The following is an 18,760-nucleotide window of genomic DNA, read 5'->3' as shown; positions in this document are numbered from 1 at the left end:
AAACTTTTGATCTTCCTGCCTCAACCTTCCTAACTTAGGTTTTGGGAATGCAGACATATACCAACACATTTGGTTTTATTCAGTGCTGAGGATATAATCTAGGGCTTTCTGTACACTAGGCAAGCACTTTACCAACTGAACTATAACCGCAGTCTTATTATTTTATATGCATTTTTATTTTTAATTTTAACCTAATTTTGTTTTGTTTTTTGAGACAGGGTTTCTCTGTGTAGCCCTGGCCATCCTGGAACTCACTCTGTAGACCAGGCTGGCCTCAAACTCAGAGATTTGCCTGCCTCTGTCTCCTGAGTGCTGGGATTAAAGGTTTGTACCACCACTACCCAGCAATTTAATTTTTATATTTTAAGACTCATGTAGTCTGGCCCTGAATTTGCTATGTAGAAAAAATGGCCTTTAACTCATGATCCTTTGGCCTTTGCCTCCTGAGTGCTGGGATTACAGGCTTGTCCCAACATGCTGGCTCCATGTTTTAATTTTAATAGAAGGTCTTGCTGTGTAGTATGTGCTACCCTCAAACTGAGATGTCATGCCTTGGCCTGTGAAGTGCTGGGACTACAGGCATGCACCACCACTTATATGGTTAATAGGCTAACAACCAGGCCCTAAGAAGAAAAGCCATTCTGTACCATTCTGTCTTTGTTCTTCTTCTACCCTCTCTAATCAATGGGTCATACGTCCCACAGATTGTATATGTCTGCTGCTTTTCATACCCACAGCTACACTACTTCAATCTTGGTCCCATATTTTACAAAGTATGAAAAAATCCCTGTATTTAATCTTCAGGCTCTATCTTCTGTAACAGGTAATTTTTCTAAAACTTGTCTGATTATATTTTTTTCTAGTTTATGGATCAATCCTAAGAACAAATTTAAACTCTTAAACATAGCACACATAGGACTTTATCACCTGATACTTTGTCTAACTCACTAGACTCATTTACTACTTTCCCCTACCATAAGCAATCACCTATATAAAACCTCTCTCAATTTTGTACCCATGATAACTTAATTGAACAATCAAGACAAACTATTCAGTAAACATCTGGCACATAGTAAGTAGTTTCTAAAAAAACAACAATTCACTATGCTAGTCTGTGTGTATGGGAATACAAAAGACTAAAAATGCTTTACTACACTGTTGCCCAGAGGCCTGAAAAACTCCTGTTCATCAGTTAAAATCTAACCCAAGAGAATCTTCTCTGAAGCTTGCCCTGACCTACTCACATAGTATTTTTTTGTTCTTCTTTTGCTTCCTCAGACAGTGTTTTGATGTAGCCCAGGACAGCCTCAAGCCATCATGCCTGGTTCAAGCAGTAATCTTTGTTTTTGTTTTCTAAGTTCTAGGCTTAGACCAAAACATAATGTAGCCCAGGCTGGCCTCAAGCCCATGTGTGATCCTCATTAAGCAGTAATTTTTTTTTTAAATTAAAATTAGGAAGGAAGTAGGGGCATGCTGAGACAAAGTCATACAGTTGAACCTGGCCTAGAATATACTATGTAGCTCAGGATGGCCTCAAACTTATCCTCTTGTTTTAGCCTCCAGGTGCTGGGATAACAAGCACATACCATCATCTTGGCTTCAAGAGTAAATTAAGCCTGGTGGTGGTGGCGGCACATGTCTCTAATCCCAGCATTTGGAAGGCAGAGCCAGGCAGATCTCTGTGAGTTTGAGGCCAGCCTGGTCTACAGAGTGAGATCCAGGGCAGGCACCAAAACTACACAGAGAAACCCTGTCTCGAAAAACCAAAAAAAAAAAAAAAAAAAAAAAAAGTAAATTAAATTTTAAAGCAATTTATTTTTATTATGTTTCAATTATTTGTGTGCATGTGCACACACATGAACATGCCTGCACATGAGTGCAAGTGCTATGAAGGCAACAGATCCCTCTAAAGTTAGATTAACAGGGGTTTGTAAGTCACCTGATATGGGAGCCAAATTGGGGTCTTTTCTAAGATAGGTATGTACTTTAACTACTGAGCCATCCCTCCAGCCCCAAAATTATTTAGTTTTTAAAAATGGTTCATAAAGACAAAAATTACACATATACATGATGTGCTAAATGCACTCACATGGTCTTAATTGATCCTCTTTTTCTCACATCACTATATTACAGGTTTTTACCTTTATTCTTGTAGTCATTATCTTCTGCTACAAGTCTTTGTTCCCATTTAACTTCCCTAGTAGAATGAGTTCCCTCATGGATACCAACTACTTCTTAGTCACTTTTGTATTTCTAGTACCTGACACAGGTTTCCAATTAATATTTTCTTAATTCAAGGTTAACAATGAAAACACTCACAGTCGGGCCAACATGGAAAGCCTCACTTCTTGTTTTTAACAAATAAGAGGTAGTAAGTTCATCCGTGAGAAAAGCAATTTTTCCTATTGCTACTAACTAAATATTTACTTTTCGACCTTTTCTTCATCTTAAAAAAAAAAAAAAACATTAAAGAGTTATTTTGGAGACTCAAGAGATAGCTCATTGTTTAAGAGCACTTGCTCTTCTTGCAGAGGACCCAGATTCAGTTCCCAGCACCTACATGATGGCTTACAACCATCTGAAACTCCAGGGAATCTAATATCTTCTGACCTCTCCGGGTATCAGTCACACAGATGGTACACATACATATAGACAAAACACTCAAACACACACACAAAAAAAGTAGAATAAATCTAAAAACTTTTTAAAAGTTTTTTCAATTAAAAGTAGTTTTTGAAAAGGAAATAAAGGTGCAAAGTCTAAAAATAAGATATTCCAATTGCATAAAAAATTTTCAGTTTGAATAGCTTGACACAAACACTGGAAACTAACTGTTCCAATCTCCTATAAGGCATACCTTGCTGGAGATAAAGTATGACTTACCGTGGTTACTATTAAACTGAATAGAGCTAGGGTAAAAAGCAGATGGTAGTTTATTGAGCTCTTTGTCTTGAAACATTCAAACCTTTAAAATAAGAGAGAAAGAAATTTACTTTATAATGTATAACAGGAACAAATGCACTTACAACTTGCCCACATGCCTTTGTGATCCAACACACCTAACTATTTCTACCTCTCACTCTTCGTGTTAGAAACACTGAACTGCACACTGATTACAAGAGGATCAACAGTAGCCACATAACTTGAGCTGAGACAATGAAGTTCTCTCTCCAAGTATGAAGTTGGGGAGACAACTAAATCAATTAAGTAAAGGGAGTCAAAATATGGTATCAGATAGTCTAAGGCTGATATCTGGAGGCAGCCAAAGTGAATAAACAAGTGAACGAATGAGCAGAGAAATAACCTGAATGAAAAGAAAAATAAAGTAGATAGAAAGACTTGAAGCCATGTGGAGGAAGGACTGAAGAAAGACAGAGGCACAAAGACATTCCTTTGCAGTTCTAGTGAGGCAAGGTTGCACTCCCTTCTATTTGGTTTCCTCATGTCCTCACAAAAAGGAAGTTTCTTTAACTCTAGCAGCTTTGTGTATTTGTGTATCTTACAACTAATGATCTCTCTCTGAATGAAACTACTGAGATCACTGTACTGCTAGGCATGGTATCATGCTTTTTATCCAGTATTCAGGAGGCTGGGACTGAAGGACAGCCCTGAGCTGCAGAGTGAGAGTCTGTTGAAGCAGGAGGAGGAGAAAAAGGCATTCTATTATAATTATTTTTCCTAATGTGTCTCCCCAACTGGAGTGTGAATTCTTTGTGTACAATGATATAATCTTACTTATGGTGATATTTTATTTGTACTGAAATGTGATTTTATTTGTATATTAATAAATAAAGTTGCCTGGGGGTCAGAGCTAATAGCAAGCCTTAGCAGAAGCTGGGCGGTGGTGGTGCATGCCTTTAATCCCAGCTCTTGTGAGGCAGAGCTAAGCGGATCTCTGTGTGTTCAAGGATACAGCCAGCATGGAGACACACGCTTTTAATCTCAATACCAGCCATAGAAGACCTGGAGGTCTGTACAGATAGGCAGTGACTAGGAGGTCATGTGGTTGGGTTTACAACCAATGAGAAGGCAGAATAGAAACACTATAAAAAGACAGACACACAGGAAGTAGGTCTCTTTCAGAGAGGTAGTGCAACAGTGACAGTGAAGGGTAAGGTTTTTAGCTCTTAGCTATTGCTCTGACCTCTTGGGCTTTCATCTCTGTATTGGCTCTGTGTTTCTTATTTAATAAGACGGTTGGTTACATTTACATTTATTATTTTTTTCAGATAATTACTAGGCGAGTGCCTGATGCACAGGAGATAGTATGGGGGACAGCTGGCCATCAGTAAACACCCAACCTTTGAGGACTAGGTTTTAGAATAGACAGCAGTGCATTCTCAATTACTAACTGCTCATAGAAACTGAACTGCACGCTTACCTCCTTCTCTGTAAAGAAAGGAGACTGGAATGGAAGGTTTCTAAGCTCTCTTTCACCTTTAAATTCTAGGTTTTATGACTCTGAAGATGATACAAATGTGAGGCAGGATCTTACTTTTAAATTATATGACTTTATAATTGGATAGAAGTGTTAGGTACTGCATTTATGAATTACAGTTTTCTTTTTGCTTTGTCTACAGTTGAGAAACTTATTTCAAGTGTTCTCAAAGGATATTGTTGAGCTCACAACTGTCTACAATTTCAGTTCCAGGGGATACAATGCCTTCTCTGTTCTCTCCAGGAATGCACATGATGCATATTCATACACACAGGCAAATCACCCATATGTACAAATGTTACCACAACAACTTTATTTTATTTTATACATCTACTTTTTTCTTATTTGTCTAAAATTTATTGGATTATTCCCACTCATTTTGAATCAGGGTGCTTTCCGATCTACTTCCTCCAAAAGGAGTATCCATACCTCTGTAGGCTTTGTTTTTCCCCCTGTAGGCTGACAGAGGACAGTGGAGTAGCAAACACACAGATTGTGCATAACTAAAGATCATAGTCATTTTATAGTATCCTAGGCATTTCACATCTGTGATGTAAGAATGGGGGCTCTGCACCAGGCAGTTTGTCATGTATTTCTTCTTTTCCTCTTCTGGAGACGGAGGAAGGAGTTCCTTTACAAGAGGCTTGTTCTTATAGGGAGGTTGACACCACTGGAAAGGCTATCACTACTTTCTTAATCTGACCCTGTCCATAGAGGGTCAGTACCTTGACTCTTTTGCTGTCTACTTCCAAGTCTATCACAAAACTTGTCCAGTACATGCTTCACAGATGAAAGCATACAAAGGCAAGCAGGTTTAGAAACAGTTGGAGGTCTAGACTGCTTTGCATACTTAATATGGTCAAAGAAATCCTAAAACCAATTCAAAACAAAACAAAAAACCAATCATGGTCAGAGAGATTCTGCCCCTTCTAGTTTTCTGGCATGGGCTATTTCCAGGGATATTTTAGTGTCCCTCAGAGATTATTAACCTGCATAATGTATGCCTGGCATGCTTATTAATGAAGCTCTGCTCACTGCCTTGAGCAAGCTGCTAAATTTCTCTGTGCTTTACTTTCTTGTGTATGAAACCAGCTCAGTACCTACTGTCCTCATTAGCTGAAATTTGGAAACAGTGCAGAGGTAAGCACAAAGCCCAATCCATAGCTGAGCAGCTACTGGCATTTGATAGCTGCTGGGAAAGAGACAGTCTGGTTTCTTTAATGATATGACCACTGATACTTCAATTATATTCTAGAGAAAGCCCCACACCCAAGAGTGGTGAACAACACAAACTGGACTTGATAGGTAAAATGGTAAAATAATAATAATAATAATAATAATAATAATAATAATAATAATAAATAGAACATGAAATTGGGTAGTTAGGGAGATAGGACTAGATCTGGAAAGAGTTCAGGGAGGGGGAAAGATGATCAAAATACATTGTATGAAATTCTCAAACAACTAATAACTATGAGTGTACTTCACTTTTCAGGTAAGCTTTTGTTAAGAAACAGTTCATGGTACAATGAGATGGTTTAGCAGGTAAAAGCAATTACAGTTCAAGCCTGAAGACTTAAGTTCAATCTCAGTATACCAGAGTGGAAGGAGAAAACCCACTTCTGAAAGTTGTCCTCTGGCCCCAACATGTACACTGTGGGGCACACACACACACACACACACACACAAACAACAATGACAAAAGGAACTGGTGCTGGCTCAGCAGTTAAAAGAGTACTCGCTACTCTTGCAGAAAACCTGAATTCAGTTCCTAGCACATACGTGGTAGCTCACAACCCTCTATAACTCCATTTCCAGAGGATCCAATATCCTCTTCTGAACTTCTCATACCAGGCATGCACACGGTACACAGACATACATGCAGGCAAAATGCTTACATACATAAAATAAAAATAAATGCCGGGCGGTGGTGGCGCACACCTTTAATCCCAGCACTCGGGAGGCAGAGCCAGGTGGATCTCTGTGAGTTCAAGGCCAGCCTGGGCTACCAAGTGAGTTCCAGGAAAGGCGCAAAGCTACACAGAGAAACCCTGTCTCAAAAAAAAAAAAAAATATTTTTAAAAAGCAGTAACTAAAAAAGAAACCATTCATATTACAGTATAGAGAAACTATTCCAAAACTTTTATGGCACAATTTGGACACATTCTTCACTCAAGAAAAGGCAAAATATGTATTTAAGTCAAATTAAGATACTACCTAAACTGGCATTAGGGTTTTGAGATTACTGCAGCTTCCCCAAAACTAAACTCTTCACTAATGTCTCAATTTCTATCTTTTACATTACATATCTTCATAATGTAATTGTACCAAAAACCACATTGAATTGAATTTTAAATGTAAGTACTCACATGCAGTACACAAATATGCAGCAGCTGTAAATCATGGGGAGCTCATCCAATAGCTACATGAAGTAGAGAGACCAAGATGTAAATACAGTACAGCTATAACTATGGACATCAAAATAAACTTCAGAATGGTTATGATTGTCATCTCTTAAGCTAGGGATGTGCCTCAGTGGTAGAATGCATTGCTTAGGATGCACAGGCCCTGAGTTCAATTCCTAGCTTCTCTCCCCAAAAATATTAATTTTTATTTAATTTCTTTTACTAATTATTTAATATATTCATCACCATCTAACTTACTTGTACAATTTGTTGTTTTTTGACCCATCGAAGTTATCTATCTATCCCTTCTAAGACAGACATCTAAGTGGCACATCTGACTGATTTTTCCCAGAGAGCAGCCTTGTAATCAGAGTCCAGGGCAAGGAAATCGGAAATGTTTGTAAATGTGCACATTTGAGAAGTATTTAGGAAGTAAAATAAATAGAGATTTGTTATTAATTTTATAGAAAAGTGAGGAGAAAGAAACTATAAAGGATTTATCAAGTTTCTTGCTTAACAATTCAGGAGATAGTAGTACAGTTTAATGAAATGTAGAAAACAGAGAAAATGACAACAATTTTCAGCCTTCTGATTTTCAAGTACCTGACACAGATATGTAGAAATGTCTATCAGGTTATGAGAAGTACAGATGTGTAGCTCAGGATAAAGGTATGGACTCCAGATGTTTGTGGCTTATTTAAAAGGACTACATTTACAAAAATATAAATACGCATTCATTTGCTCGTGTGTGTGTGTGTGTGTGTGTGTGTGTGTGTGTGTGTGTGTGCGCGCACATTCGTGGAGGCAAGTAGTCAACATTGCTCGTGTGTGTGTGTGTGTGTGTGTGTGTGTGTGTGTGTACGCACATTCGTGGAGGCAAGTAGTCAACAGTTGTTTTTCCTCAGGCATTCCCCATCTTGTTTTTTGAAATCAGTTTCTCACTGACCTGGAGCTTGTCAATTAGGGTAAACTGACTAGCCATAAAAAAATCTGTCCGTCTCTGCCTAGGATGACAAGCATATGCTACCACTCTTGGCACTTTTATGTGGATTCTGGGGATCAAACTCAGGTTCTCACACTTGCATGGCAAATACTTTACTGATTGAAATATCGTACCAGGCCCCATTTATTTTATTTGTTTATTTTATTTATTTATTTAGCAGAGAGAGGGGTACTGTTGGGCATGCATGTACCCTGCACATATGTGCACTTAGAGGACAATGTTTGGAAGTTGGTTCTCTCCTTCCACCATGTGGATCATGGGGATCAAACTCAGGTAGTTGGACTCAGCAAGTACCTTTCCTTGTTGTACTATCTCACTAGTCTTCATCTTATTGCTTATTAATTTTTTGTTTAGTTTTTTAAAAAAGTTTTATTTTGTGTGTCTTGCCTTCATGTGATTATGTACAACCATGTGTGTGTTTAGAAAGGGTTGGATCCCTAGAACTGGAGTTACAGATGGCTGTGAGCTGCCATGTGAATGATGGGAACCAAACCTGGCTCTGTAGTTGGCATATAAAATAATCAGTTTTGAATTTCAGGATAGCCAGGGCTACACAGAGAAACCCTGTCTTGTTAGTGATGATAAAAAGTTCAAATGACTAGATATATAACCTCTTCGCAGCAAAGATAGAAACTAAGCAGGATCCATCCCACTCAAATGGATGCCACTGATACATGAAAGACTGTAGGCATGTAAGAATATAATGTTTTTGTGAACTGCTTATGACTTTTTAGGACACCTCCATGTAATAGTCTTCTTTAATGCTGTTCTAAAATTATAATGTCTGCACAGAGTTGGCATACATACATAGAAAGCCATACTACTTCTTTATATGGTCAATTTGAGTCCTTTGACTTGAAGTGAAAAACTTCAAAGATGACAAGTCCCCTCTTTTATTATCCTTTAGTTATGCATTCTTTTCTCAAATTGGAAGTGTCTCTAAATTGAGAGAAATAATCACTTACTTTTGCCATTACTCACCTGCATTTCATATTTCAGAGTCATGTGGAAACACCAGGATCCCATCCCTACCACTGAAATTAAGACAGACAAATAAAAGAATTAGCAAGAAATTCTTTGGGACCAGAATGATTTCAGAAGACAATAAGACATTTCAAAGTATTAAGTTTGGAGGAAAACAAAGTTTGTAAGTCTTGTGACAATATACAGATGATACTGAGTTAGTGCTATGATTGAGGATTTTGGCATAGAAGAAAAACAAGCACAGTATAATTTTTCTAAAATTCTCCCCACTAAGTAATTTACTAGATTAACAATACTCTATTATTTCTATAAAGTACTGGATGCTCAGGATAAGCTTTACTGTGCATAGTTGGTCAGCTTCCTTTAGCATTCTCTTGTACTCCTCTGATCCATAAAACCTAGTAGTGTAATTTAGAGAGCCATGATACCATATATACAAAACTACTGTAAAGACACCTAAATGCAATTCTTCTGAGAACTTTCTTGAGAAAGTGTACTGCCGTCTCTATGTGTAAATATTTAATAAACTAACTTTGCTTCTTTCTGACTCATTCTGTAATTCTTTCTGTGGTATATAGTTAAGAATCCAAGGGAGCATCTCAGACACTGGTGGCAGGTGGGGCAGTCTCTTTGCCACAATAAATAGTTCTATGAATTGAAGTTTTATGCTGCCAAGTGTGATGACCACTATATATGCTCTAGGTCCTTTCATCTTTACAGAACCATTATTGGTTACCATCTGGCCTTCATGTAATTCACTGACAATAAAGGTTTACACATGGCATACATCTATTAAGTAATAACAAAGGGACTCTAACTCAGGCTCCTTTATAAAATATTTTATATACAACTTACGTATCTAGGAAACAATTATAGTACAGAAAAGGCATAAAAGACATTTTCAATTTTCTGGCCCAAAAATGGGCTTTGTAAGCAAGGCTAAAATAATTTTGTAGCTAGGTAGGACTTTTATAATAAATATTGTATCAACAGTCCATACATTCCATTTCATGCTAATTGAAAGGAGAAAAAGAAAAAGCACCCTCCCCCTTTTGGTAGTACTAGGCATTAATGCTAGGGCTATGTTCCTGGTAGGCAAATGTTCTACTATGGAGCATCCCAAGCAAAAAGAAATTGTAGATTGAGACAGAGTCTAAGTTTTACAGATTGACCTCACACTCACTATGTATCCAGGCAAGCCTCCCAAGTGGCTGAGATTACATGTGTGCCCCACTACACCTGGCCAAGTGTGTAGTTCAATTTATTCATCCTTGCTTACATCTAGATTTCAATTACAGAAATTCAATCACAGCATTTCCAAAATGCTGGACATAAATTTACACATTTTCTTTCAGCATTCGTAATATTTTGGTTTTTATATTTATATTTCTGATTAATTTAGAATTTATTTTGGTGTATGATGTAAGGTAATATTCAATTATTTTCTCTAGCATCAATTATGAAAATATTTTACCTCCTTTGACTGGAGATGCCATTTTATCAATGTTTGGTAAGCTATGTATGTCCAGGAATTTGTGTATTTCTATTTTATCTCATTTGTTGGCATATAACTATTCATAATTGTTCCTTATGGCCTGGCAGTAGTGGTGCATGCCTTAATCTCAGCACTTAGGAGGTAGAGGCAGGAGGATCTCTGAGTTCGAGGCCAGCCTGGTCTACAGATGGTGTTCCAGGACAGCCAGAGTCACACAGAGAAACCTTGTCTCAAAAAACAAAAACAAACAAACAAAAGTTCCTTGTGATTCTTTGTATTATTGTATCAGTTGTAATTAATCATCTTCATTTCACCAATCATATGTATTTGTCTCTATTTCATTTATTTCTGGTCTGGTCTTTATTATTTCCTTCCTTCTGTTACTTTTAGTGTCTATTTTTTTTTATTTCTTGAGATGTAATGTTAGGGTTACTTGCACTCTTCTTGATAAAAACATCCTTTTTTGAACTGCTTTTGTTATCTCTCACAGCTTTTCATATGTTGTATTTCCATTTTATTTTTTTCATTAATTCACTATTTTTTCAGGAGCATATATCTTAGTTTTTCCATATCTGTAGAGTTCCTAACGTTTTTCTTGTTATTTGTAGTTTTACATCATTCTTATCAGAAAGATATTTAAAATCATTCCAATCTTAAATTGTTCAAATTTGTTTTGTGAGCCAACATATGATCTGTCCTGGAGAATGTTCCATGTGCTGTTAAGGTACACATGTATTCTGTAGCTGTTGGGTGTAATATTCTGTAAACATCTTTTAGGTTTATTTGGTCTATAGTACAATTTAGATCTGCTGGGGTTTTTTGTTGATTTTGCCTGGATAGTCTTGAGTGCAAAAATTGTAAAAAGAAACAAAGATGGTCATTATATAATAATAAACAGGTCAGTTCAACAACCATATATATATACACACACCAATAGACCCTAATGCAATAACAGAAGGAAGATTTTAACATCCTATTTTTAGCAATGGTTGCTAAAGACTGATCACGGGGTCTTATGAAAGTTAAGTGCTCTACCTCTAAGCTACACGCCCAGTCCTGCTATACATTTTTCTCTTTCTTTTTTTAGACAGTCTCATACACCCTAGGCTGGCCTCAAACTTGCTACGTAGCAAAGGTGATCCTGAAATTTTGATCCTCCTACCTGCTGAGATGACAGGCATGAGCCACCATATCTGCTTTATGCAGTGCCTGGGATCAAAGCTAAACCTTGGGGCATGCTAGGCAAGCATTCCACAAACTGAGTTATAGCTCCACCCCTATAATTTCTTATCTTTTACTCCTTGTTTCCTTCTATTCTTTCATGAACTCAAATAACTCATATAAACGCTGTTTTGATGTTATTCTACAAATCCCTTAAACCTTTTTCATTCCTCTTTATTTTTCTCTCTCCTGACTATATATATTTAAATAACCTGTCTGATTCACATTCTTTCTCCTGCTTGGTTCACTGTTGGTGCTATCTACTGTAGTTTTTCATTTCATTCATTATATTTTTCAGCTCCATAATTTTTGTTTGATTTTTAAATTAGTATTTCCATCTTTCCTTTAAACTTCTCCAACAGATTTCTGAATTGTTTTTACTAAGGTTTGCTGTGGGATGTTCTGTATGGCAAATGTGTTAATAAATAAAACACTGATTGGCCAGTAGCCAGACAGGAAGTATAGGCGGGACTAACAGAGAGAATTGAGGGAACAGGAAGGGAAGGGGGAGACTGCCTGCAGCCGCCACCAGGACAAGGACGATGTAAGGTACCAGTAGGCCACGAGCTACGTGGCAAAGTATAGATTAATAGAAATGGGCTGAATATAAGAGTAAGAGCTAGACAATTATAGGCCTGAACTAATAGCAAAACAGTTTAAATAATATAAGCGTCTGTATATTTATTTTATAAGTGGGCTAAGGAACTGCTGGGGCTTGGCGGGACCCAGAGAGAAAACTCCAGCTACAAAGGTTAGTGAAGCTTCCTTTAAAAAATTGTTTAAGATATATTTATATGTATGAGTGTTCTACCTGTATGTATGTCTGTGCACCACATACATGCCTAGTGTCTGCAGAGGTCAGAAGAGGGTATCAGATCCTCTGAATCTGGGGCTATGGATAGTTGTGAGCTACCACGTGGGTGCTGGGAACTGAAACCAGGTCCTCTGCAAGAGCAACTAGTGTTCTATACCACTGAACCATCTCTCTAGCCCCTGAGTTAATCTTCCTTAATCTAACTATTTTGAAATTTTTTGACAGAGTCTTCCTTTCTTCTGGGAACAATCACTGACAACTTATTTTGTCTGTTTGGTGAGGTCATATTACACTGCTTGTTTTTGATGCTTTTAGACATGAAATGTTGTCTTCTCATTGAAGAATTAGGTATTATTTCAGTCTCTGCCAGTATGGCTTTCTTTATGCCATCCTTCTTCATTTAACCTGTTCAGAAATTCTAAGCAGGCAGATTTGTATTTCCTAAGTCTGTGACCACTGTAGACATTTCAGTACTTAGGGGTGCTCTTAGACTGGGATGTTATAAATCTTAATAAGGGCTCCAAGGTTGATGGGGGAGCCTAGCTATATAGATCTGCAGAAGATGCAGGGAGGTTACTCAGAATGTGTTGGGAAAACATCAGAGGAACTCAAGAAACTTGTTGTGGTAGACCAAATAGAGTGCATGACTGATGCCTCTCCACAGACGTGACAGTTCTCTGACTACAGCAACAGGAGCTGAAGCTGACACTGGATCTCCTTAAGATCTGTTGTGACACAGTAATGGGTGAACCTATGCTGGTGGCCCAGACATGCATGCACCTCCCAGCAGTTCCTCACAGAGTTTGGACAGTTCCCCAACTACAATGAGATATAGATCAGAGTTTTGAGCCAAGCAAAGGGTAAATTTCAGGTCCACTGTCAAGACCAATGTCAGAAGGCAGATAAACCTCTCTGCCACTGCTCTAGTATATGCAATTCCTTTTGAACATTTTGGCATATCAAACAGAGCTATACTCAAGCCTTTAGTGTAGTGCTTGAACTCAGGAACACAACTGGGTGTGGGTGTACATTCTCAAAACAATCCTCTTAGGTCTCAGGTTCCACTATAGTTGCCCAACTTCTTACCGAATCCTGAGACTTTCAGAGAGACTCTTCTGTGGACAGATGTTATATGAGACCTCTTATTATACTTATGGACATTATGGATATTATCCCTCTTATGCTACAGCTTTTGGTGTTTGTTTGTTCATTTGAGACTGTTTACTTAAGTAAGGAAGATTATATTATAGCACACCATTGTTTTCAAAGTATTCTACATACCTGTGAGTGCTAAGTAAGCAGCAATATACCGTTTTTCCAGTCCATCTCTAATGCTCTGAATTGCACCAAAAATTGGAGGTATGATCATAATCAGGTTACTCACTGTATTCCCTACAGGAGAAAAATACAAGAAGATATTTAGATTAACCAGTAACACTTAAGAACACATTCATTTGGTTTTTACTAATAGTTAAATAAGGAATTCCTTGGAAAGACTGTGATAATATATCTTCAAGATACTACAAAAAAGTCTTTATTCAATAAAAATTTCTCAAAATAAACAAAAAAACTAAAGATACTTCCTGAAAAATGAAACTAAGAATATTTTAGAGTATACCCACTTAAGACAAAATTCTGAATTCTAAAAGCAAGCAAGGAAAGGATCCCAGAAAAATCCTCAGAGATATAACAGTTAAGTCAGCTGAAGATGGAAGTCTATACTCAAAGTGTGGTTCTCTGTAAGTGAATGATAATATAAACACTGATATTATAACATAATATAAATAATATTTATTTTTGCTGTGGAACTGAAAAGTAATGAACTGAAAGTCCACATTTTATGTGTTTTTGTAATATTTCATTTTTCTGATAGTGTTCTTAGTTTCCAGGACATGAGACAATAGATTTTTAAAATTTAAGTGGATCTTATATGACTTTTGTTCTCATCTTTATAAAAACAAAGTTAGGAGGAACAGCAAAAAAGCTCAGTGGGCAAAGGTGTGTTATCAAGTCTGATGACCCCATTTAATTCCTGGGGTCTATATATATGGGAGAAGAATCAATTCCTTCACACTGTTTTCCAATTTCCACATGTGTTTTGGGATGCATATGTAAATAAATAAATAAAATGTGATAAAAATAAAAACAAAGTTCAAACATGAATAGCAAAAGAATAAAACCAAGTCCCAAAAGTTGTTAGTAAACAGGGAAAGAAATTATTAATCAATACAAATTTTATTATAGTCAGAGGTGAGTAGCATATTTTCAATGTTTCAAGTGAATGATTTTCAATATAGCTACTAATATCAAGATAAATTATCAATTAATTGAAAATGTAGAATGGAGATATTTTCTCAAACAATCAAGGATTGAAAAAGTATATTTGCAACACATCTTTTCTCTGGAACCAAGTAGGTAATATAATGAGCCAAAATAAGGACATTACTTCTGAGAAACAGGCTGCAACAGAGGAAAGAAAAGGACCAAGAGTAGTGCTGTCCAAATTATCACTGATGACACAGCTGAAAATAAAGCAGGAAAGTCAAAAACCGCAGGAAATTTCCAAAGAAAAATAGGGAATTTAATAAGTCAAAATGTTGGTAGGATATTTGATAGAAGTATTGGAAAATCTGTACTAAATTTAGTCAACCTGGTCTCAACTGACCCAGCATCTGTTGCTGAATATTAGACTAATTCAATTACATGTAATACCACATACTGGAAATATTTTTAAAATGTTTGTACTAAACACATACTTTTTGTCATTATTCCCTCAACAATAAAGTATAGTAACTACTAACACAATATTTACATTGTGTTAGGTATTATAAGTAATCAATGTATCATGATGCATATTGGAGGATGTGTGCAGATTATATGAGAATATTATGCCATTTTATATAAGAGACAAGCATCTGCAGATGTTGATATTCACTGGTGTTCAGAAGAAGGCATCAGATCTCCTGAAACTAGAGGTACAGGAGTTTGTGAGGCATCATGTGGGTGCTGGGAACCCAACCTGGGTCCTGTGCAAGAGCAACAAGTGCTCTTTAACTGAGACAACTCTCCAACCGTATGTTTTTTAAAAGCTGATTGAGGAGCTGGGGATTTAGCTCAGTGGTAGAGTGCTTGCCTAGCAAGCACATCACCCTGGTTCAGTCCTCAGCTCCAAGGGTGGGATGGAACAAAAGAAAAATGAAAAAGTTGATTTAAAAAATGGACATAAAATTGCTCTTTAAATAACAAATTATATAAATTATAACCAATTTAGGTTTACTAAACAAATAATATACATGACTGCAGACTTAAACTTTTTTTAAATTAGAAACTGCTATTAATCAGGTTCTAACCAGAATTGGTAAGTCATGGAGCAATTTGAGCAGGAAATATTTACAATAAAGAATTGCTGAAGGGGGTGAGATGTACCTCAGTTGGCAGAGTTCTTGCCTATCATGCAGGAGACACGAGATGCTAGGAATTGATTCTCAAATTCACACCAACCAGGTGGTGCATGCCTATAATTCCAGCACTCAGGAGCATGAAGATCACAAGTTTAAGGTTATCCTCAGCTATACAGAGAACTGAAGGCCAGCTTGGGCTACATGAGACTCAGTCTCAAAAATAAGGCATATTGGAGCCAGGTCACCTAGTATTATATACCTACAATCCCAATACTTGGGAGGCAGAGGTAGAAGGATCTCAAATTCAAGTTCAGATTATTAATTAAAAGAAGGAAATAAAGAGTAGCTAGTTGGTAAGAAGCAATGAGAACTCTGCAGAACAAAGGAACACTAGGTGCAAGGAGAGTAGACCTACTATCCCTACTTACTCTGGTAGAGCAGTAAAAGAAGATCCCTCGGGGCTGAGATGCAGACCAACACCCATAGTTCACTGAACAGTAGAGAAGCTGCTGTGTGACATGCTACCAAACTTGCTGAAATCCACCTACTAAAACCTGCCAGAAGGTTGGCGGATATAGCTCCATTGATAAAGTGTTTGTCTAGCATGTACAAAGCCCTGAGCACAATCCCAGACACTGCATAAACTCAGTGTGGTAGCATATGTCTATAATCCTAGCACTCAGAAGAAGGAGAAACATCAGAAGTTGAAGGTCATCTTCCACTGAATAGAGAATTTGAGACCAGCCTGAGATACATGAGGCCCTGCGCGCACACACACACACACACACACACACACACACACACACACACACACACCCATCAGAAATCTGTCTTCTAAGGTGCCTGCAAAAGGTGACCACCCTGTGGGGGTTGGGAGAAGTTATTGGCTACTATGTGCTTTGGACTAACTCAGAACCTGGATATTAGAGAAGCTTCCTGAACTTGTAGGAGCTATATGGTACTAATTTCACCTGAACTTCAAGAATAGGCACCCAAGAAGTTGCCTGGCCAAAACGCCAACACCAAGAAGGAAAAGTCCTTCCTCCTGTGATGTATCTCTAGTGCCCTCCACTGACAAAGTTTAACTCCTGCTAGTTGTAAAAAACAAAACAAAACAAAACAAAAAAAAAACAGTTAAAGATAGTATAGAACTGAATACTGAATTTGGAGCAAAGAACAGGCAATAAATTGATTCTAGCAGTTAAACTTCTTTCATCAATTGTGTTTAAATCCAACTATGGCTAGTGAGAGTACCCTAATAACCACATAAAAATAGGAGTTCGAGATGAAATAATGTTTTTCCTTCTCTTCCCCATATATTTTAATGTGGCTGTAGTGTTTCGTAATTTAAGGTATTAAGATGAATGATAGAAAAATAAAGGCTAAATTAATTCTGTGAAGAGTTTATTGGATTTGGAGTTAATTTCTAGAAAACTATATTAAAAACAGCTCATTTTCTGGAAATAAAAACATTCATCCATACACTGCACAACAGTTGCTAAATATTTATTAAATAAAAAATTCTGTTTGGATATATATTTAAATGAATTAAATAATCTTTTCTAAAAGGGCTAGAGAGATGGCTCAGTAAGTAAAGTGTTTCCTCTGTAAGCATGCGGACCTGAATCCAGATCCCCATAAACCATGTAAAAGCGGAGTGTGGTAGCATGCACCTACTAGCTCCTAGGGGTTGGAGTTGAGACTGGCAGATTCCAGGGGCTCACTAGCTAGCCAGTCTAGCAGAAATGATGAGTTCCAGGTTCAGTGAGAGATCCTGTTTCAAAACAGAAAAGTGGGGGCACTGGAGAGATGGCTCAGCAGTTGAGAGCACTGGCTGTTCTTCCGGAGGACCTGGGTTCAATTCCCAGCACCCACATGGCAGCTCACAGCTGTCTGTAACTCCAGTTCCAGGGGATCTGACACATTCATGCCAAAGCACATAAAATAAAAAATAAATAAATTTTAAAAACCCAGTAAGGTAGAAAATTAATGAGGAAGACGCCTAATGTTAACCTCTGGCTTCCACACCCACATACATAGGTGAAAGAACCCCCTCTACATACACGCACACACACACACACACACACACACACACACAAATTTTTAAAAATCTGAAAAGTTTAAGCAGTCTCTTTATATAATAATTTGTAGGCCAGGTTGGCAATATTCTAGTAATTTCAGAATTGCTTAATAAAGTCATTTTTTCAAGAAAGACTGATATATTAAAATATGGTTTTATGGCTGGGTGGTGGTGGCGTACACCTTTAATCCCAGCACTTGGGAGGCAGAGGCAAGCAGATCTCAGTGAGTTTGAGGCCAGCCTGGTCTACAGAGCAAGTTCCAGGACAACTAGGACTGTTACACAGAGAAACCCTGTCTGGAAACCTCCCTCTCAAAATATGGTTTTATGATTTGAAGCTGAAATGGCCCTCCACTCATGATTTGACCACTTGTTCCCCCTGCTGGTGATGCTACTTTGGAAGGCTCTGGAATGTGTAGGAGATGGGGCCTAGCTAGTGAAACAAGTCATTAAGGATAAGTCCTTGAAGGCTATGCCTAGCCCCTCGTTTGTGTCATGAATCCTGCTTCTTGGTCCACAATGTGAACAGCCTCCACCACACTCAGGCTTCCATACCCACCCTACCAGGACGAGCTGAAACTAAGATAAATCTTCAGATTACTTCTGTCATGTATTGTAGTCATAATGACCACAAAGCAGCTAATAATATACATGGGGAAAAAAGAAACAAAGGAGAAAACAGTAAGCAACAGTTAAGTATAGAGGAGAACTCTGAACCAAGATATACAAGCAAGATGTTTTGTTTCAGCATGACAGTAGGTGGAGCTAGTGTGTTTAGCAGGCTAACAGCCCAGTATTCGGCAAAATACATAGGGCCCTGAGGTGACCAGATGCTGCAATTTGGAGTTAGCTAACATCTTAGTTTAACAGTCTATAAATGAAAAATATTAAAACAATTACATATTTAAAAATATGATCA

General features: G+C 37.5%; 1 protein-coding gene across 1 annotated transcript in view; it reads right to left on the bottom strand.

The window, feature by feature from the left end:
* Positions 1-18,760, bottom strand: part of Acer3 (alkaline ceramidase 3) — a 92,578-nt gene that overhangs the window by 43,955 nt on the left and 29,863 nt on the right. The window contains exons 2-5 of the mRNA XM_059270837.1: positions 13,642-13,752; positions 8,828-8,880; positions 6,808-6,860; positions 2,884-2,965 (exon numbers count right to left, since the gene is read on the bottom strand). Of these exons, the coding sequence (XP_059126820.1) occupies positions 2,884-2,965; positions 6,808-6,860; positions 8,828-8,880; positions 13,642-13,752 (299 nt within the window). The remainder of the gene's footprint in view (positions 1-2,883; positions 2,966-6,807; positions 6,861-8,827; positions 8,881-13,641; positions 13,753-18,760) is intronic.

This window comes from Peromyscus eremicus, chromosome 1 (assembly GCF_949786415.1).
Source record: "Peromyscus eremicus chromosome 1, PerEre_H2_v1, whole genome shotgun sequence".
Taxonomy (NCBI): domain Eukaryota; kingdom Metazoa; phylum Chordata; class Mammalia; order Rodentia; family Cricetidae; genus Peromyscus; species Peromyscus eremicus.
Note: the sequence above shows the minus strand (reverse complement) of the source record. Positions and strands in the feature narration are given on the sequence as shown.